Source organism: Zalophus californianus, chromosome 9 (genome assembly GCF_009762305.2).
Source record: "Zalophus californianus isolate mZalCal1 chromosome 9, mZalCal1.pri.v2, whole genome shotgun sequence".
Classification (NCBI taxonomy): domain Eukaryota; kingdom Metazoa; phylum Chordata; class Mammalia; order Carnivora; family Otariidae; genus Zalophus; species Zalophus californianus.
The window spans coordinates 73003738-73029435 of NC_045603.1; the positions used below are offsets into that span (position 1 = coordinate 73003738).

Below are 25698 nucleotides of genomic sequence, written 5' to 3' on the forward strand. Positions count from 1 at the left end.
CATGCATTCTAACACCCAACAAAATCAAGTATATGCTTTTATTCTCTTTATATGGACACTTCTCCCACCACACTTCAGTATTCAAAACTTTCAATACCTTCAAGGCCCTAATCATATGCAAGTTTCTTCATGAAATTTATATGCACTTATATAACTTTAAGAGTTTCTCTAAATTTTGCCTTTAAATTTAAATTACTAGATAATTAGAGGAGTGGAGGTGGGAATGAGGCTAATCTTTTTAACAGCAATTACTACGTTATTCAGGGAAATGGATTTTTAAAAAAATATATTGCAACCATCTCTTTCAATAAAAGAATGAACAATATTAGTTGCCATTATAACTACACACTAAAAGAAAATCAGTAATAGGTCATAACCTGTTCACAGAACACTCTACAAGTTATCAATTCTGGGAAGCAGGAATATAGATATTTGTTACATTATTCATTGTAAGAAAGAACACAGTAAAATAGAGATGTGTAAAAAGGTTAGGGGAGGGAAAGAAGTTAAGAGATGGGGGAGGGAAGGAGGAAAAAGGATAAGGGATGAGAAAAGAGACACACGGAAACACACGAAGAAATAAAAGTATGCTGACTACAGTAATGTATCAGAGCATTCTGCCCCTTGCTATGCTTTCTAGTAAAGATTTAAAGAAAAAGGCTAAAGAAATACTTTCTTAAAAAAAAAAAAGACACAAAGGCAAGAGGTTGACAAAGATAAAAAACAACACTAACATATATTTTACATGGAGTATGCAGGAGATATTGAAACTACAATATGAATTAAATACTATGGGTATCATATGTCTTAACTGTCTTGAATTGTTTTTTGTTTCTTTTGTTTTGCTTGTTAGTTTGCTGCTTAGTTTATTTTTTAGTGGCATGGTGCCATGCAAAGGAAACTGTTTCCAGACTGTTAAGATCTTATAATAGCATCTTAAGTGTGATTAAGCGGAAAATGTAAATAAAATTGAGCAATAACAAACGAAAAACAATATTTTATAGCTTGTATTACATTGAAATTAATTTAATCTAAAACATCATAATCCAACATTGTTACCTAGCAAACTTATTAAGATTCAGGACAGTAACTAGCCTAGAAAAAGTACTTACATTGGCTTTCCACAAAACTAAGACAGGTCCACCTGATGTGTCAGGAATAGTAACGATATATGTAGAATATTATGGCTTTTACATAAATTTTTTTCTTATAACACAAGAAAAAAGTTTTTAGAGATGCATAAATTAAGGTATTGATGCATAAGGTAAGGTATTGAGAAAAAAACTGTCAAATCAACAAGGCAGAAATCTAATACTCAAAATACGGGGTCTAAATTACATAAGTTCTTACAGACTGAATTTTTATAGTATTTTCACAAAGAAAACATTATTTCACAGTTACAGGCTATAATGATAAACATGAGCAGCCATCTCCTGAGTCACATAGTGGAAGAGATTTTAGAAAGTGAATGATACCCCAACATGAATGTATGTTTCAGGCTATTCACAATTAAATCTCAAAAACTTTATTTTCAATAATTCTAATTCACTAAAGCTTCAAATGTTCAAGTTTTTCCACTCTATTTATGGGATAAAGACTTATTTATTTGAATAAAGTTTTTTTTAACAAAATGTCACCAAAATTTAGAGGACTTGCTTACAAAAATGTTCAAAACAATGTAAGACACATGGATTGATTTACAAAGTAATTCTTCAAAGACTCAAATGTTTATGAAATTCAATTAATGAAAGGCAGCAAAGAGAGAAAGCTTATAATGACATGCCAAAGTATTTTCAACATTAGTATTGTCTCAGAAACACTGTAATTCAGTTACATTAACTGTGCATATATAAAATTGTTCGAAATTTTGACAACTGCCGCTTCCGTTTGGTAAAATATCAAGCTTCTTTGGATGCAACTATGAAATACGTGTAAACCACAATCAATCTAAGTATACCTTGGTCACATAGGTTATATAATTTAGTAAGAACCCTCTTTAACACATGACGCTATAATCCACCAAATGTGTATTCACATTATAATTGCGGATATAATTTTTATCTTCAATGTTCTGCAGTTACATGTGTCAAATTATTGTTCGCCACTATAATCTCCTTAAAATAACTACTAAAACTGAAAGTAAATCCTGATGCTTTTTCAGTAGATTTGTGTCTTCAGCTTGGCATGTAGTCAATGATATAAACAGGAGAGATGCCAAATGCTAGTAAAAATTTTGTGCATAACTTAGAGGTTCATCATCAACTTATAAACAAAATATCAGTACTTAATTTACTTTTAGGCATTAATTTTCCTTTGAGTTCTCTGCTACCAAAAAGATTACAAAAGCATTACCAAACAGTATAAAAAAAAAATAGTTGACAAAAACCATTACAGCAATAACATTCCTACTACTCTTTGTATGCTCTCTGACAGGACAGGAGCTTAGCCTCTATTTCTTCTAATTTCACTTACATGTAACCTAAAATTTCCCGTGTTTCATATTGACCCCACCCTCTGGTATGGCAGCTATACAAATCACCCAGACTTTAGCATGCTATAGCCCAACTAGCTGGGACAACTGGCCGGCAGCATTTAATACCTCTGCAACCCCAACCAGCAAGTTAATTGTCCCTAGCTGCTCATGTCCCAGCACACCCTATCAACTAGTGCCCTCTATTCTGTCTTCAAAAAGAGTAGTTAATTATTTTCGATCTGGGAAGTGTCTTTCCCGAGTTATCATTGCATGATAGATCTAACCACATGTTAAAGTGAGAACTCTCTTCACTGCACACTCGGCTCATGCACTAATACAGACCATGGCAGCAGAAATTTAAAAAAAAAAATAGGCCACTCACTGACTCTATCTGGGCTCATTTTAACAGAAACAGTAATGGTAGTTTCTTTAGTTAAAAAACAAAAACTCCCTAGACACATGCTAAACTGGGCATGCCTCTAGGACCACAAGCATAAATCATGACTGCATCAGGCAAACAGGGCAATGTTCACAGTGCATTTAACAGATAAAGATGCACAGAGACTCATTTACTATAAAGAGAGTTTATTGTAAAGCTAATTAAGGTTAAGCTTCAGGACCCTTAACATGAAAATGCCCCTTCCAAGCCCTGTATCTAATTTTGTAGTTGTGATTTTGCATTATTTTTCCATACAGAAGGTTCTGCCCTTGTATGGAGAGGGTTAATAATTAACCCAAAATCACACAGCCCATGAAACCTATAAAACGAGTTAGGACTTGTGTTAATTTGATTTGGAGAATATACAGTGATACCAGAAAATGGAAAAATAGTGTTAACTTTTTTCCCCCCAGCAGAATCCTAACTGGTAATATTATCTTAAAGTTTTTCCTCCACTATTTCCAAACTACATAACGCTAATACCACAGTCATAAAACACAATTTTGATTGTGTTACTTCCAAATTTGTATGACTCAATAATAGACTAAATTTCAACTTCTCAGTCTGGCTTTCAACCTCACTATCAAGCAGACATATATACACATTTTAAATATTTAAATATATACTCTTATCTCCAACTACTTATGTAATGTTTATTTGCATCTTTGTTTTCTCCATCTAAACTATCCTTTATTCTTGTTTCTGACTGCCAAAGCTTCAGCTAAAACTATCCTATATTCTACTATTGTTCAGAATATCTATTTCTTCAAGCATGCATTTTGGTCCCCTATCTTAAACATTTTCAAACTTAATGGCACGTCATATCCCCACCCCCAATAAAATACAAATCTCTCAGAAAGAGACTAAATTTCATTATTTTGCATTCCTACCTGGCACAGGGCTTGTTGAGTGCTTGCACTCAACAAATATTTTGCACAAACGTTCTAGGCCTACATTTACAAATGCAAACCTCTCCCTTACCTAAATTTAAACAGAAATTTATCTGTGTCCATCTTATGACACTGGTTGCATTATTCAAAGTTGCAAATTTCCCTTAATTAAAAAAATGTTTTTCTTATACTTCATTTATAGTGCAATATAGTCCATCTATAGTCGAACTCATCTAAAACGCATATTGTAGCCCAAAGACTGGATACATCCTTTTACTCTCCTTCCTCTTCTATCTTCCTAACACCTTCATGTAAGAGGTGGCTATGAATTTGGTGAAACAAGTCACTGACCAATAACTAGGAAAATAAAAGAGAATCATGTCCAAATTTTAAAAAATCAATGGTTATACCCATCCTGTCTCAAATTTATACCTCAATCTGAGTAGGAAAATACAGGGTCTAAGTGACTCAGAGAAAGTATAAAACAAGAATTAGAGTTCTAGAGCAATGATTCCCAGACAAGTAAAAGAAAAAAAAAAACTTTAATTGGCAAGACTGACAAATGACTGATATTTTAACTCTGTCAAGAAAGGACTTAAAAGGGGAGGGGAATTTTAAAATAAAAAATATATATATAATCTTGGAAAAACAGAAAGAACAAACTATTAAATTGAAAAACCTGACATTACCAAGATTAGCAAGTTTCAGAGACAGCTGATTGGGAACTGCTATGGTAGACATGTAAATTACTCGCAGCTTAGACCAAATCTCGAACCAAAATGAGACTGAAATGAAATGTTATGATATCTTGCAAAAATGTCCGCAAACTATAACACTAAAGCCAAAGCAAGTAATTTTGAAAAGAAAAATATAAGGGAAGCTTACTTCTTTCCTAGCCATCAATCCTTTCCCTTTTTTATTTCACACACACAAAAAACAGGACACTTTATATATGACTGTAAGAGTCCCCAAACTGAAGAGTAGCAAAAAAATCAAATGCCAAGTTTGTTTTATGCCAAGAAAAACTGTAAAGACCTTTGCATGTATAAAGATTCTCCTATTGGGGCGCCTGGGAGGTTCAGTCGGTTAAGCATCTGATTTTTGGTTTCAGCTCAGGTCATGATCTGGAGGTGGCAGGATCGCGCCCCCATGGGGCTACAAGCTCAGCAGGTAGTCTGCTTCAGATTTTCTCCCTCTGTCCTTACCCGCCCCCCTTTAAAATAAATAAATAAAATCTTTTTAAAAAATTAAATAAAAATTCTACCAAATGATTCTGCAATTACACTTATCAGGTTCCTACAATATACAAGAATACTCTGCTTCCATGTTGTGTATACAATCAGACTGCTATGATCAAAACATAAACTGCTATAACCTGCTTTTTTAATTCCCTTATCAAAAATGTGTAAAGCCCCTTACTGGTTTCCTGTGTTAATGCAGACCCACCTACTGTCTGACAAATAACCCTTTCAATTTCTTTAATACCTCCCCTCTCAACCCATCTCTTCTAAGCCTTGCTAAAAACTAGGTCTCCAATTTGATCAATTATTTATCTCATCTCCCTTTCAAATTTTAAGAACCTGTGCTTCATTGCTTCTCTGTGGTGCTGGTTCTGTGCAATATTACTAGCCTTCAAGGCTTCGTTAATTTCCTGTTTCTCTGTTCTCTAAGTATCCACAGCCCTTTACGTGTGCCACTTTTACAATACTCATGTTTCTACACAGCATAGCATAGTGGTTAAGCACATTGTTCTCAAATCCTAACTCTGCTACTGATTAGCTGGCTGACCTTGGGAAAGTCACTTAACCTTAACGGTGCCTCAGTTTCCCCATCACTAAAATAGGGGTAACATTTGTATATAGCTCATGAGATTCTTAATAAGAGTAAATGAGCTAATATTGTAAAAAGCACTTATAACAGTGCTTGTTTTAATATTAAGTGCTATTTAACTATTCAGTATTATAGTCATTTACCTAAATCTATTCTCACCATTCTACCACAGATTATTTTTGTGGATCAAAATTACATCTTTTTCTTTTCTGAATTTCCCTCCCCCACCCCATACAGAGATTAACAATGTCCTAAACAGGGAGGGATGTGACAACCTATTTGTTTAATTAATGTTGAATGCTCTGAGGGAGTTCTTTTTTTTTTCCTCCAAGGGAGTTCTGATGGAGCTTTGTAAATGTTCTCCAATTATTTCATTTGTCTATATTTAAGTTCTCAACAGTTCTCAAAATTTTCAACCAAAAAACAACTCTAGGGGCGCCGGGGTGGCTCAGTCGTTAAGCGTCTGCCTTCGGCTCAGGTCATGATCCCAGGGTCCTGGGATCAAGCCCCGCATTGGGCTCCCTGCTCGGCAGGAAGCCTGCTTCTCTCTCTCCCTCTCCCCCTGCTTGTGTTCCCTCTCTCGCTGTGTCTCTGTCAAATAAATAAAATAAAATCTTTAAAAAAAAAAACAACTCTAATAATGGAGGGTAATAAACAAGTACTTTAGGATGGACTAGGATATGGATTAAAATGTCTTTTCTATAATAGCTCTAATCAGCAACTAGTAGTCATTACTAAGCACTGTCTTGGATTCTGAGGCCCTTTAGGGCCTCATGATCATAATATCATGATCAACTAATCTTTTTCACCCTTGCTCCTGTGATAGTAGAAAATGGAAATACTCATTGTTTCATTACAATCTGGGGTTTAACCTAAGGAGTCCATTCCCCCTAAGAAAATATATTAAAAATTGCAGATTTTACCTTAAAATATCTCAAGAGTTTTGCACTTTACTCCATAATGTATCCATGTTTGTTTAAATTTAAAAATATTTTTTCCTCTAATCCCTGAGTAAAACTGATGCTCCAGGGAGAGGTGTCATGTTTCTTCTGTGGTTTCTTAAGCCCCAGTGGTACCTAATACCTCCAGGCACAGCACTACCTCATTTTGAGAAACACACCGCTCGACTAAGTTTCCTGCAGCATATTGCTTTTGCATCCTCCCAACAGCAACTAAAATATCACTCTTTGAATAGCCAGAAGTTTTAAATATATGAGAGAATAATGGCACCTACATTTTAACAGTACTTAAGCATTTGTAAAATGATTTCATACCTCATTTAATATTCACATTTTAAAGACTGTCAAATTCAAAAACATCAAATTATAATCACATAGCACCTAAATCTTGTGAAGCCTGTAAGTGAATTTTCCATTTTCTCCAAAGTAGAAGTGTGATGCTAGAACACCAGCCAGAATTAATTCAGAGACATTTCTAAAATACAATGCTAACATATTCAACAGAATAAATGCTTCTGCTAAAATTACTGGGCATAGTTACAATACTTGGTGTACACAAAAGCTGTCTTTCTCCTTACAAAACTCCTTAGAATGTAAATGTATTATATTCTAACCATATCACCACTGCTCTAGGTCTACTTGGGATGAAAATTGTATTTAACAGATTAGCATTTCAATTTTAAAAATTCCTTTCATCAAGGAATTTCATCAAATGAAATTACAGGCCCACATTATTTCTACCCTAATGGACTGTAGGCCAATAGTAATGAAAATGTTATATAAAACTACACTGTCAACCCATCATGCTTTATGTGATTAATGCTAAATACAAAATAAATGGCAAATTTTAAGTTATTGCAATTAAAAACTGTTCACTTTAGGGGCACCTAGGTGGCTCAGCTGGTTAACCCACAGACTCTTGATTTCAGCTCAGGTCATCATCTCAAGGTCTTGGGATAGAGCCCCAAGTCAGGCTCCCAGCTCAGTAGGGAGTCCGCTTGAAAATTCTCTCTGCCCCTCCCTCCGCTTGAGCTCACATGCGCGCGCCTGCTCGCTCTCAAATCTTTAAAAAAAAACTGTTCACTTTACCTCCCTTTAAAAAAGCAAACTACATTAAATTTATGATTGATACTGCCACCGCCCCCTCCCGCCCCCCGCCCAATGGATTTAGGGACAGCAAGAATGGTCTCTTCCATAATACTTTCCAAATTCATGCAGAAACTATATATTGCCCGAGAAAAAAATTTCTCCCGAGAGAGGGGCAGAGGCGGGAAGAAGGCAGAAGAGGGCTCAGGTGCTGAGAGGCCTCAGTAGAGAAGGAAGACGTGGGACACGGGGGACTGAGCGCAGAGAACCTCACCCACGGTGGGCCCCACACATGAAGCCTTTGGAAAGACTGTGTGGAGAACCGATTTGCTTTTGGTTTATAACAGAGAGGTGGTGACTAGGGTCTCCCAGCTCGGCTACCAATGAAAAGACCCACTGGTGGCAAGGTCTCTCCAGCTCAGGCTATGCCCGCCCCTCCAGGGCTTAGGAAAGAAGCGCCATTTACGGGAATGAATGTACAGGGACTCAAGGCCTACAGTCTCAAGCTCCAGCAGCACAACTCACCGGGATCCCCCGACCCAATTCATCTCTCAGCAACTTCTGAGGCCCCAAAGGCGGGACGTCACGGTTCTCTGCCACGCCACAGCTTCTTCAGCCTCAGCCGACCTCTTCCCGGCCCCTCAGGCGCTCTGATCCAGCCTCCCGACAGCCTCTGCGTCCAGGAGGGCTTCTTGAGAGCCTCCCGAAAGCCTCTGCGGTTTCTGCGGAGACAGGGGTCTGATAGGGCCGCAAGGGACGCTGTGGGAAAGCAGCCAGTCCGCATAAGGGAAGAGGAATCAGCAGTTTTAACCTCTCAGGCAAGGGAAGCCTAAGTAAATGAAGTTTCGGACTGTGGCCACAGGGTTAGTGTTTCAAGCCACCTCCACCATAATTTTATTTAGTCCTGTATTGGTCTCAGCCTTCTTTTTCAGATCAAAGATCAGACTTGGGGGAGAAAAAGAAGGCAAAGACAAAGGGCATTCCCACTTACCACACCGCATCCAAATCCTTTAAATATCTTTCACATACAGTTTTAATATTCAGCAAACAGTTGTTTATTAGGAACGTTGCACCATAGTGATTTACTATTCTGTACATTTTGTGAGTTTCTGAGTGATCAAAATTTTATTTAAGCTGTAAAGGCCCAAAGACTCTCAAATTCTTACCGAAAAAATCTCCAAACAAAAATTGGATTTTGCTGTTCATTTCTGTTATGTTTGTATATCCTCATAAAACATTTATCCTATAAACTGTTCTATGATAGTTTTGGTTGGAAACTAGAAGTCTCTTGTCCCAAATAAATGCACAAAGTAACCCCCGCATTGTCATGATTATTTTCCAGAATTTAAACTATTCAAATATATTTTCTGTTAAGTCATTGGGAAGAAGTACATAAAATAGGATTATGTCCCAGGGTAGATATCTTGTTTAATCATGTAAATACTGATTTTTATAATAAAAATTCACCAAAGTATACCTATTATTGGTTTGAATTAGACCAGGTGAATACAGCATTTCAGAACAAATTAGTCTTCCACATGGAGTGGCTGGTCATTTTTCAGTAACTAAACTATAAGCCAAGGCAGAAGCAATGACCCAGAGTTATTAGTCTTTCCTACTTTCAACATTTTTAAACAGGTACAAATTGACTAAATTAACTAAAAGGGGGAAATAATCTACTAAAGGATTAACTGACTCTTTTGATGTTTTATATGTGAAAGGACAATAAAGGAGAGATTGATCAATGTACTGAGAAATCAAGAACTCTCACTGCTTTCCTTCCAGTCACAGAGAGGCAGTAGAAGTGGTGAATTAGGCTAAGGAAAAAATTAATCTATGAGACACATCTTCGGACAAGATATTTGCTGATTTTTCCTTCACAGCAAAAGACATTTCCTTATTAAGTAGTTATTAGGTGGTTACTTGTAACAGCTGAAATGTTGACCTAAGATCTCATCTTTAGTGTTGTTTATGCCTCACATGAATAAGATTAACATGATCTATAGATAATGAGTCAAACACAATGCTATTTTAGGGCCAGTAGGACAATTAGGTAATCTCTTGGGTCAGGAAACAGTTTAAGAAAGGAATATAGCACAAATGAATACTTAGCATTTGGTGAAAGGAAATCCATATAAAATTCTTAAACCTTAATCTATCTTTATTACTAAAAAAATATTTACTTCCTGGTGATTACTGTCTAAACATACAACATATATATTATCTACATTATATATATTTTTATTTATATGCTTGTATATGTAGATCTATAAAATCATTTCTGATGTTTTACAGTTTATAAAACATATGGCTTAATATGTTTTATATATTCTTGAATATATACAAAATCTACTTAATCTGGCTCCTCCATGGATATTGGTAGTGTTCACTTTGACACTGACATTAAGAAAATCACACCTAAGGGGCGCCTAGCTGGCTCAGTTGGTTAAGCATTTGACTCTTGATCTCAGCTCAGGTCTTAGTCTCAGGGTCATGAGTTCAAGCCCCAAACTGGGCTCCACCTGGGCATGGAACCTACTTAAAAAAAAAAAATCACACTTGAGAACAGAGTAATTTGATAACTATTACTTATTTTTTTAATTTGCATTCATTTTCTAAGATTTTTCTCCCCTCTTAAGAAAATTTTAATACTTTTCCACACAAACATATGTAAAGTTAAAGAAGCTTGAGTAGAAATTAGGCTGAATTATGTTTAGTGTAGTAACAAGTGATTTTTTAAACCTCCTTTTTCTCACCTAATTTGGAATTCAAAGCAATTAACATTATCTTTGTTTTAACTGATTATCACCAGTAGAAAAAATGAAAGAAGTACCTTGACATTCTTACTTTCTTACTTAAGTGACATATATTTCCAACTGGAATTACCTATCTGGTTTCCTATCAACCTGAATTCTTCCTCTGAATTTCCTGAAGGCTGGAACATAGTCTCAGATGCTAGGACCAAATCTGACCTTTGGGAGCAGGGTGGAATGAAGGGTGGGAGTAGAATTTAAATGGTTTTAGTTAGGTCTGTACTTAAGGGGCTCAACATCAAGTCAAATCTCACATTGACCTTTTCCCCAGTTCTAGCAACTGGCTTTCAACTTTCCTTGTATACAATTCTAGCAACCAAATCTCTATCTTATTTTCCTCATACCTACATCCTCATTCTAACAAGTCTTTCACTCCACACATTAAAAGCTTGCTCCTGTACCCCAGCCTCAGTATCAGTTGGTAAACTGACCAACCTACAACTAAGTGTGGGCCTGTTTGGATCTCTAATGTTCTTTGCATCTAGAGTCCCACTGCACTGCTCCTTCTATGAAATGGCTGTCCTATGCCAGTCATGTAAGCCACTTGCCTTGGCTGCCAGCTTCTTTCTGACCTACACATCCCTCTGTGTAACATGTTCTGCCTGGCTGAACATCCTCCTGTCATTCCCACTTAAGTTTACCCTGGCCTTCCACTTGTCCTGTCACAGTCAGGAGATGTGACATAAAGAATTAAAATTTATAAATGTCAGACAGCCTTATTTTGACACATGAAAAGCATAAAATTAGGAATAAAAGATGTTGAAAATAACCACTATAACACTATGATCTCTACATACAGACTTAGAAAGTCTTAATGAAATGATTGTGCCAGCTAACAGCTAATATGGCCAACTAGCAAAGAGACTTGCAGGAATTTGCCACTCATGCATTATAAATTTGCTGAATTGAATGCAAACAAATGAAAAGAGACCTGTGATGATTCTTGGAATTAATATAAGTACATGGGAAAAGAGTTTTTAAAGTTTAAGAATATTGTTATTTATAAAAGTCAGAAGAGTTCTTTACTCATAGTCAAATAAATAATGAAGATCATTCAACACTGAAACAAGTTTTATATTCTATCACAGGGGTTGGCAAACTTCTTCCTAAGGGAGTCAGGTAGTAAATATTTAGGCTCTGTTTCATCTACTCAGTTCTGTCACTGTGGCTTGAAAACCATAAACAATAAGTAAATAAATGTGTATGGCTATGTTCCAATAAAACTTAATTTCTGGATGCCGAAATAAAAATTTCAGAAAAGTTTCATTTCACAAAATATTCTTCCTCTTTTGACGTATTTTCTTTTTTTTTAAAGATTTTTATTTCTTTATGAGAGAGAGCAAGACAGCAAGAGCACAAGCAGGAGAGGTTCAGGGGGAGAGGGAGAAGCAGGCTCCTGGCTAAGCAAGGAGCCCGTCATGGGGGCTAATCCCAGGACCCTGAGATCATGACCCAAGCCCAAGGCAGACACTTAACCGACTGAGTCACCCAGGCGCACCTTTTTTGATGTATTTTCAAAAACTTTAAAATGTAAAAGCTGTTCTTGGCTCAAGGGCCAAATTTCGCTCACTGGTTGGGTTGTAATTTGCCAACCTCTGTTTAATGCATATTTCCCCAGACTTCCAGATGACTAGAAATGTGTGTTTATGCTGTGTATGGGGGGAAGGGGGATGGGTGGGAAAGCAAAAATGTTTTTGCATATTCAAGGATGTACCCATCCTTACCTTAAAAAAAAGTCCCTTTACTTTTTTAAATATGCAGAATTTTGCTTGACTAGTTAGCAATTTAAGTCCTCCATTTGTGATGTACAGAATTTTTCTTTAACACAAGTGGTTTTTATCCAATAACCAAGATGGAAATGGGAAGTAACCAGGAGATTATCTTTAAACCTAAACAAAAGAAACAAAACAAAAGCTTGAAAAAGACAAAGACAAACAAACAAAACTCTTGAAAAATAAGTAAGGTTCTGGAGAAGCTATTTCCACCATCTAACTCCAGTTGGATTCCCAAATGGTTAACTTTTGATTATAGAGTCACATACCTCCAAGTGATAACTATATAAAGGACACAAGGAGATGGAAGAAGTGAAACATTGCACTGGTTTATTTAATAGTCACATTGTAAATAAATATGCTCCATTGCTAAAAATAATAGTTATGGGGCTGGAAGATTTTTTTTTTAAGATCTTATTTATTTATTTGACAGAGAGAGACACAGCGAGAGAGGGAACACAAGGAGGGGGAGTGGGAGAGGGAGAAGCAGGCTTCCCACGGAGCAGGGAGCCCCATGCCGGGCTCGATCCCAGGACCCTGGGACCATGACCTGAGCCAAGGCAGATGCTTAAGGACTGAGCCACCCAGGAGCCCCTGGAAGATTTTTATTATAAGGATAAGTAAACAAGAGATGAAAGTATAGCAAATAATTATTTTTTATAATACAGAAGACTTCTATTTATTTACCAAAAAATAAAAAAAAACCCTCAACCATAACTTGTCTGATAGGTTCTAGGACTTCATGTGATATCACAAAGAGAAAAAAATAAAATGGGGGGAGGGGGCGGCACCAAAAAAACAGATCTAAGTATTTGATACTTTGTTCTTTCCAGTGCCCTCTAAACTTGTCACTTTCTTCTCTCTCCATTTTAGATTCATTGCATATCCTTTACAGATTCTTTTTATGTTAACCCTCTGGTCCCTCCTCCCTCATCTCTCTAGTTCCTTCTCCCTCATCTCGTTTTATAGCTCTTGAAAATCTCCCTTTCTTTTTACTCTTCCCCTTGCGGTACCTACTAAAACCTTAGAAAAAGAGATGTATATTCTGAAACTTCTGTGGGCTTCTAAGTGACGCTGAGCATGCTCAGTAGCTAGGGCAGGTTTTGTCGCCAGCAGCTGCCCTGATTCGACCTCTCCAAAAATAGACATTTAACTCTTTGAACTCCTGTTTAAAGATGTAATTCGTTTCGCTCTCTCCTCATTTTCAAGGTTCAAAGGGAGGCAGAGAGGATTCCGAGGTCCCACCGCTCTCCCAGCCAATGAGGAGCCTGAAAGGGAGGAGCCCGGGGCGGCTTGGTGCAGCTTGAGCTTCTGAGGGATTCATCCCTGTAGATGCCGTGCAGCCTGAGCTCTGCTGCATCTGTCACAGCAGAACAAAATTAAAACAAAAGCAAAAAACAAAAAACAAAAACCAGAAGAGGAGAAATGCTGCAGACTATGGAACGCTGTAGGACTTTCTGAAACATTTGCTGGGGATTCCCGTGGAGCATGATCTTTTAAAACCAATTCTTTTGAAGCCTGTTTGGGTAACTGGGAAAATGACAAATATGCTAAATGCAGCAGCTGATCGGGTGAAATGGACCAGATCGAGTGCTGCTAAAAGGGCTGCCTGCCTAGTGGCTGCCGCATATGCTCTGAAAACACTCTATCCCATCATTGGCAAGCGTTTAAATCAATCTGGCCACAGGAAGAAAAAAGAAGCAGTTTATCCGGCGGCAGAGAACAGAGAAATACTGCATTGCACCGAGAACACTTGTAAAAAACCTTGTCCTGGAGTGAATGCAGATTTTTTCAAACAGCTACTAGAACTTCGGAAAATTCTCTTTCCAAAACTTGTGACCACTGAAACAGGCTGGCTCTGCCTCCACTCGGTGGCTCTAATCTCAAGAACCTTTCTGTCTATCTATGTGGCTGGTCTGGATGGAAAAATCGTGAAAAGCATTGTGGAAAAGAAGCCTCGAACTTTCATCATCAAATTAACCAAGTGGCTTATGATTGCCATCCCTGCCACCTTTGTTAACAGTGCAATCAGGTACCTGGAGTGCAAATTGGCGTTGGCCTTCAGAACTCGCCTGGTGGATCATGCCTATGAAACCTATTTTACAAATCAGACTTATTATAAGGTGATCAATATGGATGGGAGGCTGGCAAACCCTGACCAATCTCTTACTGAGGATATTATGATGTTCTCCCAGTCTGTGGCTCACTTATATTCCAATCTGACCAAACCTATTTTAGATGTCATCCTGACCTCCTATACGCTGATCCAGACTGCTACCTCCCGAGGAGCGAGCCCAATTGGGCCCACCCTATTAGCAGGACTTGTGGTATATGCCACCGCTAAAGTTTTGAAAGCCTGCTCTCCCAAATTTGGTAAATTGGTGGCTGAAGAAGCTCACAGAAAAGGCTATTTGCGGTATGTGCACTCCAGAATTATAGCCAATGTCGAAGAAATTGCCTTTTACAGAGGACATAAGGTAAGATAGAAATTAAGGTGATGAGTGAAATGTGAGACTCTTCCAGCTGCCACTGCAGTGCTAGATACCATCTGTTGTCCTGTTGACGGACCCACTTCTTTAGCGTTTTAGATTTCTGTGACATCTAAACCTGTATTGAAATATATGCTTCCTTACCTTTCTAGTTACAAGCTGTTAAAGAACTGTGGAGTGCAAACTTTTCTGAAGTTTCATGGGGATAAGGTTTTCAGCAATCTGAAAAACAGGCTACTTAGCCTCAGCAACCCAGATATGCTCAGTATTCTCTCCAAAGCATTTTCCTAAAACTTAAATTCTAACTGGTTGGTCCTAGAGCATTAGAAGAAAAATTTTGTTTGGAAACTCAGTAAACACATTTCCACTGAAATGGAAAATTTAGGATGGTATTCTTGTTGTTGTTCCTTTGTTTTTCAAGAAGGGAAAAAACCCATGCTTTTACGTGAAAGACAAGTTTGACAATTTTGTGCATCCGGTCAATGGAGTGACCTCAGTCCTCAGAATTGCAGGAGAATGTGTCTCACAAATAGCATTTGCATTACTCTTAGTTAATGTTCAGCACCATATTTTGAGACAGATAAAATGAAGCAGTGAAATGAAATTTTGCCTAGCTTTGAGGGAAAAGCTAAGATTAGAGAAGAAATGAGGATGAGAAAAGGAGTTCCAGAATGTTATTTTTAAATATTAAAGATTTTCAAATTCAAGTAGGTCCCTAAAATAGTTAGCCTAATTACATAAGCTTGCAGTGCATTAAAGTAACTTCAGAATATTAACTATGATGGAAATTTTTAAGGTGATTCATCTGAAATCTTAATACACGTGAATTTGCCAATGAAATATTAAGGAATTCTAAAGCTGAAAATGGTATTTTAATTACCAAATAGAATTATTTAATTTTGGAAGCATCATCAATTATCAAAAAAATTTTAAAGTAGTAGCAACCTGAAGAAGAACATTTAAAGCAAATTTAGGACTTCTACTCCCTCTTGAAAATTGGTCTTATGTGTTATATTAATCATACTGATTGGTCATTCCTCTTGAATCATTGAACTCAGTGATGTAAATTATAGTATGCTGTGGGCTTCTTGCATTTAAGACAAAATCCAATAAATTGAGTTAGTTCAAAAGTGGAGTCTAATTACACATGTGTCTTGTCTTTATTTTTAGATATTTTTGGTTTGATCAAAAAGGATAAGGTTCTAACATTGTTTATTCCTGTCTTACAGTATATTATTTATTTTTAACATCTTATACATATAATTTTGAAATCGTAGTTATAAATCACTTATATGTATTTTATACTTAACATTATATTGACTGAGTATTATGTTTTTTAAAAATAATACAGGTGTGACCAAAACAAGATAATAATGGTTACTCCTGATATTGATCTATATTTATTGGTTCTTAGAATCATAGATAATACTATACTAAGTAAAACAAAATAATATGTACTTGTCTTTTAAGAAAGTCCTCAAATGTACAATATTTAATTTTATAGCTCATGCTAGGTTAATTCTTATCTCTTTTTCCCTCCATAGGTAGAAATGAAGCAACTCCAGAAAAGTTACAAAGCTTTAGCAGATCAGATGAACCTCATTTTATCCAAACGTTTGTGGTACATCATGATTGAGCAATTCTTGATGAAGTATGTTTGGAGCAGCAGTGGACTAATTATGGTGGCTGTACCTATTATCACTGCAACTGGCTTTGCAGATGGTGGTAATGAAATTTATGCTCAATCTCAAGTATATGTTTAAGATTAGTTCTCTTGAAGGTGTCACTGCTGGTTTTGTGTGAGTGAAACTGTGTCTGCAGTCATTATTCTATGGTCATTATTGGTCAGAAACAATGGCAGACCTTGCAACATCCAATAATAAGATCAGCAATATAAAAAAAAAGACAAGTGGCTCAAAATACTTTTCTAGTTCTGAGGTATTTCAGAGATCTCTGATGCAATGTTGCTCGGAGTTGACCTTGAGCAATTTTAATTATTCTGTCTAACACACAATGATTCTCTAGTTTGCACTAAAATTCAAAACAAATTAATACCTTCAAAGAGAGTATTATACAAGTTCTCCCCATGTGTTGTAAACTTCAGTTCTGCACATCCTATGCTTTTAGTCTATAAATATTCTATAACTGGATTGGCCCTGATTTGTGATTTGAAGAACTGGTTGACTACATGAAGGAACCAGGAATATTATTGCAGGGAATGCTTCCTGCCATGGAACAAGGTCTCCTCTACTTATAGGTAATACAGATAACATCTTATATAGCATGATTTAGTGGCATTGTGGAGGTAGGGGTTAGCAAGTTGCAGGCATCTAATTCTATTCAATCACTGTCTCAGTGGTTTTTACCAACATTTTCATCCTTTGGAATAACTAAAAAAGATAAGGGCAAGAAAGACAACATTACAATGTTGTATAAAACCTAAGATGGGAGTTTGGGTTGTAATTGGCAAGGGCAGGGAGGAATTAATTAAAGAAGCATCATTTTCTCCTCTTCCTCCAAAATAAAATGTTCTCCCTCCTCTTTAAAAACCACTTGACCAAAATTGGCCTTGGTGTTGAAGGCGCTAGAGAAAAGCATGGGCTTTGTAATGAGACAGAGCTTTGCTCAACTCTTGGCTTTCCCTCTTCCTGCCTGTATCCTCTTAGTCATAGTAATTAAACTTTCTAAAAGTTAGTTTCCTCATCTATAAAATGAAAATCAGAAAGGCTACTTCAGAGAGTCATTGTGAGGATTTAGTAAAATAATGTTTATAAAGTATAGAGCATACTCTTGATGTTCTTGATATATGGTGACAATTATTATCTAGAAAACAAAAGGCAACACTAGTAATAGTGTAACAGAATTCACACTATATTACAGTTATTTTGGGTGTAGAATTGAGAATCAGTAGTTATTTGTTTGAAGTCATCTAATAAAAACAAGTACAAAATTACCTTTTATTTAATATATCCAAACAGTGCTTCAATGCTTTAACCAATTCTTACAAAAATATTTGTCAAATTTGAGTCATTCTTAACCTAAAATTGTTCACTTTAGTAAATTAAGATTTGTCAATCCTTTGTGAAGAGTACTATACATATACCAAATACATTCCACAACTTAACTGTCTAATTGCCAGTGTATTTAGACCACTAGGAAAACTAAATTTTACGTTTTCATATTTTATTTTTTAAAACATTTTAGTAAGTTTATATTGAAAAGGGCACAGTTAGTAATAATTCTTTTAGACTTAATCCTTCCATAATGAAATAATTACTTTTTCAAAAGAGTATTAGAGAAAAGACACTTAAAAACCTATGGTCTTAAGATTAGTTTTACTAAGAAACTTGACAAAATTATCAGATACTCATAGTGAGTCTCTTTAAATTTATGGATAAAAGTTCCATATATGATGTATATTAGAGATAACCCCATTGACAAGATTATGGTGTCGTTATGTTGGTCCTTGGAAGCACTGGTCTTATTAGAAAACCCTGAAGTAGTCAACATAGAACAGAGAAAATGCAGCTAACAATGGTGACAAATTAACCCCACAGAGAACAGTTAGAAGTAAACAGTGTATGCAAAGAGTCTAACGATCTTCTGTAGGTGATGTAATAAGATGTTTAAAAATAAATCTTATAAATCCTGAAAATATTAAAGTGAAGAAATAACATTAAAATTTTAAATAGAAATTATGATAAGGATTATATTTATGCAAATAAACAAGGTAATTCTTAAAGCTTCCTTTCAGAAGAAAATTTTATATAAAGAGAAGCAATATGACAATTACATAGACAAAAAGTGAATTCATATGTCAATATTATGAGAGTACACTTCAATATCTTCAGTAATTTCTCAAGTTACTACATGTATGCTTATAATGTTTATATGCATATTTTTACTAAATATATTTTACCTATAATAATTTAACACATGAAAATATTAAGTTACCATTCTACTCAGATAAAATTACTTATTTATCTTTTTAGATAATGATATGTCTTTGAGGTTTTAGGTCTTGGAATTACATACCCTATATTCTAATCTTGTCTTCAGTCTTAATTTACACATATGCCCTGCATTGTCCTTTATGTTAGAGATGAATCAAGTACATGATACTGTGTATTTTAAGACAAAAATACATGGAAAAAAATGGATGAATAAAAGAGGTATGGCAAAGAGAAAAGGAGAAAAAGTAGGATAGAGAAAAGAAAGAAAAGAATAGAGAAAGAAGCAGGCCACTGTTCAGATTTTCAGTCTGCTATTTAATACTTATCCATCCTTGAGAAAGTTACATAAGCTTTTTATGTCCCGGTTTTCCTATCTTAACTATAGGGATAAGAATATATATCTCACAGAATTGTTATGAAATTATATGTAAAGCATTTAATGTGCTTTGAAACAGTCCTTGGCAAATAGTAAAAACTTAGGTGGCAGCAATTGTTAATATTTACTATATTCCTACCATGTTAGCACAGGAGTCAGATTTTCTGGGTTCAAATGCTGGCTCTTTTACTTACTATGTAAGGCTGCAACTATGAGCAAATCATTTAACCTTTTTGTGCTTCAATTTTCTCATTTCCAAAGTGGGGGAAATTATAGCAGGGTAGTTACAGGGATTAAAGAAGATGACGTATGTAAAACTTAGAATACTGCTTGCCTCATAAGAAATGCTCAATAGATATTTGCTGGCATGGTTACTGTAGTTAAAGGAGCGAGGCATTTGGAAATGATTAGCAAATCAGAGGTAAAAACACCAATAGGAGGAAGAGCATGCATAATTTTTCTTTTCTTTCTTTTTTTTTGGAGGAGAAAAGAAAAATAGTTCTATAATAGTTTTGTTATACCACTTACCTACAACTTTAAGTGAAATCTTATGGTAAGGATGGGATTATGTTTATATTTGAGTTCACGTTATGAAATTTCATGTGGAATCATGCCATTTTCACATCAGAAGAGGAGCTTCCAAGTCATCTAGTCTGGAGCCCCAGAATTGCCCACGGTCACACAGATGGTTAGTGGAAGCACTAAGGATAGAAGATAACAGTGTTGGCAAGAATGTGGAGAAAAGGGAACCCTTGTGCACTGGTAGGGGCAATGTAATTTGGGACAGTCAATATGGAAAACAATATGGACATTTCTCAAAAAATTAAATAGAATTATCATATTTAAAAAAAAGAAGACACTATATAATTCCTAGTGCACTGCCTTTTTCCCCTTCACCATGCTGCCTCTGTATTAGCTATATTGGAACTTGCTCTAGAAGGGATTTAACTTAGTTTGACACTAAGTGATCTTGTGACCAAATGGTTGAAAAAGAGGCACTGAAACAGTTAATTACGTATGTTTTCTGTTTTGTTTTTTAGAGGATATAACCCCCTTTATTTTATATTAAGAGAGAGATTGAAATTATATGAAGAAAACAGTTACCTGGGAGCTAGCATCTCAATTTCTTTTAAGTTCCAGTCTAGTTAACATAGTGTTATATGAGCTTCAGGTGTACGATATTGTGATTCAACACTTCCATACATCACCCGGTGCTCATCAAGGCAAGTGCACTCCTTAATCCTCATCGCCTACCTCACACATCCCCCCCCTCCACCTCCCCTCTGATAACCATTATAGTTAAGAGTTTGTTTCTTGGTTTGTCTCTCTCTCTTTCTCTTTTTTTCCTTTGCTCATTTGTTTTGTTTCTTAAGTGCCACATGAGTGAAATTATATGGTATTTGTCTTTCTCTGACTGACTCGCTTAGCATTGTAATCTCTACCTCTATCCATGTTGTTGCAAATGGCAAGACTTCATTGTTTTTTATGGCTGAGTATATTCCATTGTGGATGTATACCACATCTTTTTTATCCATTTATCAATTGATGGGGACACTTGAGCTGCTTCCATACTTTGGCTATAGTAAGTAATGCCGCTATAAACATAAGGGTGAATGTATCCCTTTGAATTAGTGTGTTTGTACTCTTTAAGTAAATACCCAATAGTGAGATTACTAGATCATATGGTAGTTCTATTTTTAATTTTTTGAGGAACCTCCACACTGTTTTCCATAGTAGCTGCACCAGTTTGCATTCCTACCAACAGTGCAAGAGGATTCCTTTTTCTCCACGTCCTTGCCAACACTTGTTGTTTCTTTTAGGTTTTAGCCATTCTGTCAGGTATGAGGTGATACCTCACTGTAATTTTGATTTGCATTTCCCTGACAATGAGTGATCTTGAGCATCTTTTCTGTGTCTGTTGGCCATCTAGTATCACCTCAAGTTTTTAATGTTATAGGCCACTTTTCTTCTCTTCATATCAAGAACAGTTATGGGCAAGGCCAAAGAAAGCTGCTTATAGGTCCCTCCTGCCAGACCTTATCACAGACGTGTAACAGGGAAGAAAGCATCTAAGCCACTAGCACTGCCAGTGGTGTCTGTCTGTTGGTGGTCTGTTAGTGTAAGGTGGCACATCAAAAGTAGCAACTGAGAGATACTGCTCTTAAGAATGGAACTAAACTCACCGAGTTACGTGGGTGATGTTATTTATTTCTAGAATGTACCTCCAACAAGACTATATCCGTAATTCCTGTTGTATTAGTGTCTCATATTCTAATGTCAAATTATTGGAATATAATTTTATATTATGGGTCAATTTGGATATACTTCCTCTCCTGTTGACCAATTATTGTAACAGTAATTAGCAAAACATATGAAAGATGTACTTTTTAGCTGAATTAGCTATCCCTATTACATAGCTATCCTAGGTAGCTATAATTTTTAAAGTATAACATACAGGCCATAAAGAACCCAGTCGTTACTGTACCACTCAATGAACTGCCACAAAGTTAACACATACATATAAACACCACTCACAAAAAATAGAAACATACCTTCATCCCAGAACCACCATGTCCTTCTAGTTTTATCCCCAACCTCAGCCCACTATCCCATCCCTACTTACTCCTGCTCCCAACATGCTGCAGGAAAGGTAACTTTTTTACTAACCATTCAATAGTGTTTGGTGGGTTTGAAACTCATACAAATATATCATACAGTATGTATGAGAGTTCTAGTTGCTCCACATACATTTGTCAATGTTTGATGTCAGTCTTTTTCCTGTTAGCGTTCTCATGAGTGCATAGTGGTACATTATTGTGGTTTTAATTTGAAGACTAATGAAATTAAGTACTTTTTACTTGTTTATTCGCCATTTGGATAGCTTTTCTTATGAAGTACCAATGAGTTTTTTGTTCACTTTTAAATTGACTTATCTGTTTTTTTCTTATTGATTTAAAAGCTCTTATGTAGTCTGTAATGTGACTTTCGTCAGACATACATACACATGATCTCAAATACCAGTTTTCCCACTCTATTCTTACTTTTTCAGTCTCTTAACATTGTATGAGAGGAGTTCATAATTTTAACATAGTTCAATTTATCAGTCATTTTTTTGTGTGTGTGGTTAGTGGTTTTATGTCCTGTTTAAGAAATACTTGCCTAATCCAAGGCCATGAAGATATTCTCCTATTTTATCTTCTAGAAATGTATTGGTTTTTCATTTCACATGGGGATCTTCAATCCAATTAGATTTGATATTTCTTTGTGGTATGAGGTAGGAGAAGACCATAAGTTTTTGCTGAGATTTGTGAAGGTGATAGTTTTCAATTAGCAATAATCGCTCCTCGAATGCTGCCATTGCACAAAGCTTGAGACTTGTCAAGGTGATAAGGGTAAAATGCAAATGAAAAGAAATAAACTCAGGTTATAAGTCCAAAGAAAAAGCAAGGGGAATAACCTATTTTTTTTCATTTTTAAAAAATTAATAGACTTAAATTTCTTAGAGCAGTTTTAGGTTTACAGAAAAAATGATCAGAAAGTACAAAGAGTTCCAAATATCTCCTCTCCACCCCACAGTTTCTCCCATTATTTACATCTTGTATTTGTGTGGTATATTTGTTACAACTGATGAATCAATATGCATGCATTATTAACTGAAGTGCATAGTTTACATTAGGGTTTATTTCTTTGTATTGTACACTTGCTTGGGTTTTGACAAGTGAATAAAGACCTAACCTTAGTTTCTAAATGCTTTCTCACCTTTTCAGTGAATAACAGCAGATGTCACCATTTTCAATATAACAACTTTTTATTAGCGGAGCTGAAAAGTAGCAGTAAAATGAGCAGATACAATGTTTAATATTACATCCTCAAATGAGAAACATTTGACAAAATATTTAAAATATTTGGTGAGAAAGATAAAATGTGTTGACCTATGATACAAAACAAATGAGTGCCTGAGGTCATGCATTTATATTCTGAAATTAAGGAATCTGGCTTTTTCATAGAGGTTATGCAGTTGGCCATTGTGTGCATGACAAAATACTATGGGCACTGTTCTCACAGTACCTGCCAAAAAACAACCAGTAGAATAAAAGTCAGATGAAATCTGTTCACAGCTATTTGTAATTTTGTTGCTAAAAGCATGAAGAAAACCCAGTAGGCATTAATCTGCCAAAGCAACATGGAAAGTACCATGCCATATCAAATGCAAGTCCATCTGGGCTCATGTTTTTCCTTCTTAACAGAGGCTGCTGATGCGAGCTGCTACTCAAACCCCTTTTAACCCAAATTCATAAAATTCCATAATTATTTTAGATCATCAGCCAGATTCTCTATGAGCCAAAACTATTCTGAGAACTTGAACTGATACAGCAATTCATTATTTTGGTAGCTTGCTGAGAATCCTTGGGTAATTTTTTTGTGGCTATCTAAATTTTATCACACATTTAAATGTGTTTAAGAATATCTACATTCTGTTCCCAGTCTATTTATCCAGTCATATCTTTCAATCCTCACTTCTACCAGCACTCGAAGCCTTTTTTTTTCCCATTATGAGGGAAACTAGCTAACTTCAAGGGAACTAAGGGTAGTTCTCAGGGCCGTGACTGACAACAGAGCTAGGAGGGACCATATTGGACTTTCATAAAAGGTCCCCATGAACACATGGTAATTCTGATACTCAAGTGAAATCTGTGCCTGACACCGCCCATACTGTAACACAACAGGCTGTTAATCATTCATTTGGCATTGCTTGAAATTTCCTTTCTCTGTGCCATTGCTTATGCTGTACTTGTGGTCTATTAAAATCGTACATAGTCTTCAAGCCCTCCCTCACAGTATTCTCCTCCATGAAGCATTTCCTCTCTCTTGCAGCAAGAAATGATTTTTACTTTCGGCAAACACTTCCACATTAACTCTCATCATAGGCTGCTCTGCAGTTATTTAGGAACTTGTCTTCTCTCTGCTACCAAACTGTGAGGGCCCTAAGGAAAGAGTCTGAAAATTACATTTATCCTTGTATGTCTTATAACACCTGCTTAATTTCTTGCACATCTAGTTGTTCAGTAAATATCTACTGAGTAGGGAATTTTACCTTTTATTATGTGTGGATCCCTTTCAAACTCAGCTGAGCTGTCTATGAGCAAGTAAAGGTAAAAGTATCTGGTAGTCCTAGGAGGGCACAACTTAAATATCTGCATTGTTATAGAAAAAACAAAATGAACAAAACAAAACCTTTACACTGAGATAAACCAGAGAGAAATATATATCAAAATGGGCCTATGGCTATCTATATCATTCTAATGCTTTCATTAATTTACAGTATATAACTTAGAAATTTGGAGATAATTTATAGAAGAACCAAATAGAGAATCATATTGATGGGAAGTTTAAAGTAATGACTGGGGAGAATAATTTAGAAGACTAAGACTAAATTGAGTACATACACAATAATAATAACTAGCTAACATCTAGAGCACTTATAGGCCATGGATTATGCTAATACTTCATTTGTGTTTCACCTTTAAGCCCCACAACAATCCTTTGAGATAGAATTGTTTCAGATAGTAGTATTAATTTCCTCATTTACATATGAGAAAATAGGCATAGAGAAGATAATTGGCTTGTTCTACTTCTCTTACCATTTGTCAATAAGTGGTAGAGCCTGGATTCAAACCTAGTCTAACTCCTACTCTTGACCATAATTCTGCATTAACAGTAATTTAGGATGTTCATCCACCTATCCGTTTACTCATCCATGCATTCATTCAGTATATATTGAGGAGTACTATGTGCTAGACACTCTGCTTTGTACCGGGAATAAAGAATACAAAACATAGTCTTGACCTTTAAGGAATTTATAGTCCATTGGAAAAACCAGGCAAGGTTTTCCAGGGAAACGTATATTAAAGAGTTAACTTTCTTGAAGAAAGAACTAGGCAAAAAAGGAAGGGAAGTATTTTAAAGTCAGAAGAAATGGTATATGCAAATACCAAAGGATAAACAGAGTATTGCATGTTTGAGGTGCCATGGAATGTAGGTGCAGTTTGGGTGAAACAGATAAACTGAGTCTAGATTATGAAGGTCAGCTAATTTGCACTTCTATTGAAGGAATCACACTAGAAATTTTGCTTTTATTCCAGTTATTAGTATTTTCTTGACCAAATCAGTAGTATTTTATTGCCTAACCATAAAAGGGACAGAGAATTGAATTTGGAAAGGGTTAAAAGAATGCTAAATGAAAACAGTCTTAATTGTTAATTAAGTGTTTTAACTGTCTTCCCAGAAAAATAATAAAACAAAAGGAAGCTTTAAATAAAATCTGGTACAAATACTATATTTTCAGTAATTCATTAAATTTCTAGGAAATTGCTGGTACTAATGAAATATTTACATCTGTTTTTTTTTTTTTTTTTGCTGCGATTCCATTTGTAAAAAGAAAATAGTTACCAAAAAAAACCCTCAATAGTTTTATAATTTGCTTTTAGATCTAGAAGATGGCCAAAAACAAGCTATGGTTAGTGAACGGACAGAAGCCTTTACCACTGCTCGAAATTTATTGGCCTCTGGAGCCGATGCTATTGAACGGATTATGTCTTCATACAAAGAGGTACTGGC

The 25698-nt window shown here is 35.8% G+C and overlaps 2 protein-coding genes and 1 long non-coding RNA gene across 27 annotated transcripts in view; 1 reads left to right on the forward strand and 2 right to left on the reverse strand.

The window, feature by feature from the left end:
• Window positions 1-25698, reverse strand: part of C9H12orf40 (chromosome 9 C12orf40 homolog) — a 228712-nt gene that overhangs the window by 147479 nt on the left and 55535 nt on the right. The window lies entirely within an intron of this gene.
• ABCD2 (ATP binding cassette subfamily D member 2) overlaps window positions 13502-25698 on the forward strand; it is a 73116-nt gene continuing 60919 nt past the window's right edge. For all 3 annotated transcript variants that reach the window (XM_027592526.1, XM_027592529.1, XM_027592528.2), the window contains exons 1-3: window positions 13502-14739; window positions 16296-16476; window positions 25569-25690. In XM_027592526.1, coding sequence (XP_027448327.1) covers window positions 13801-14739; window positions 16296-16476; window positions 25569-25690 — 1242 coding nt within the window. In that variant the 5' untranslated portion in view covers window positions 13502-13800. The remainder of the gene's footprint in view (window positions 14740-16295; window positions 16477-25568; window positions 25691-25698) is intronic.
• Window positions 22246-24277, reverse strand: LOC113921648. Its single transcript, XR_003519752.1, has 3 exons — window positions 24176-24277; window positions 22840-22900; window positions 22246-22454 (listed from the first exon to the last, which is right to left on the reverse strand). It is a non-coding gene; the product is annotated as an uncharacterized LOC113921648 (long non-coding RNA).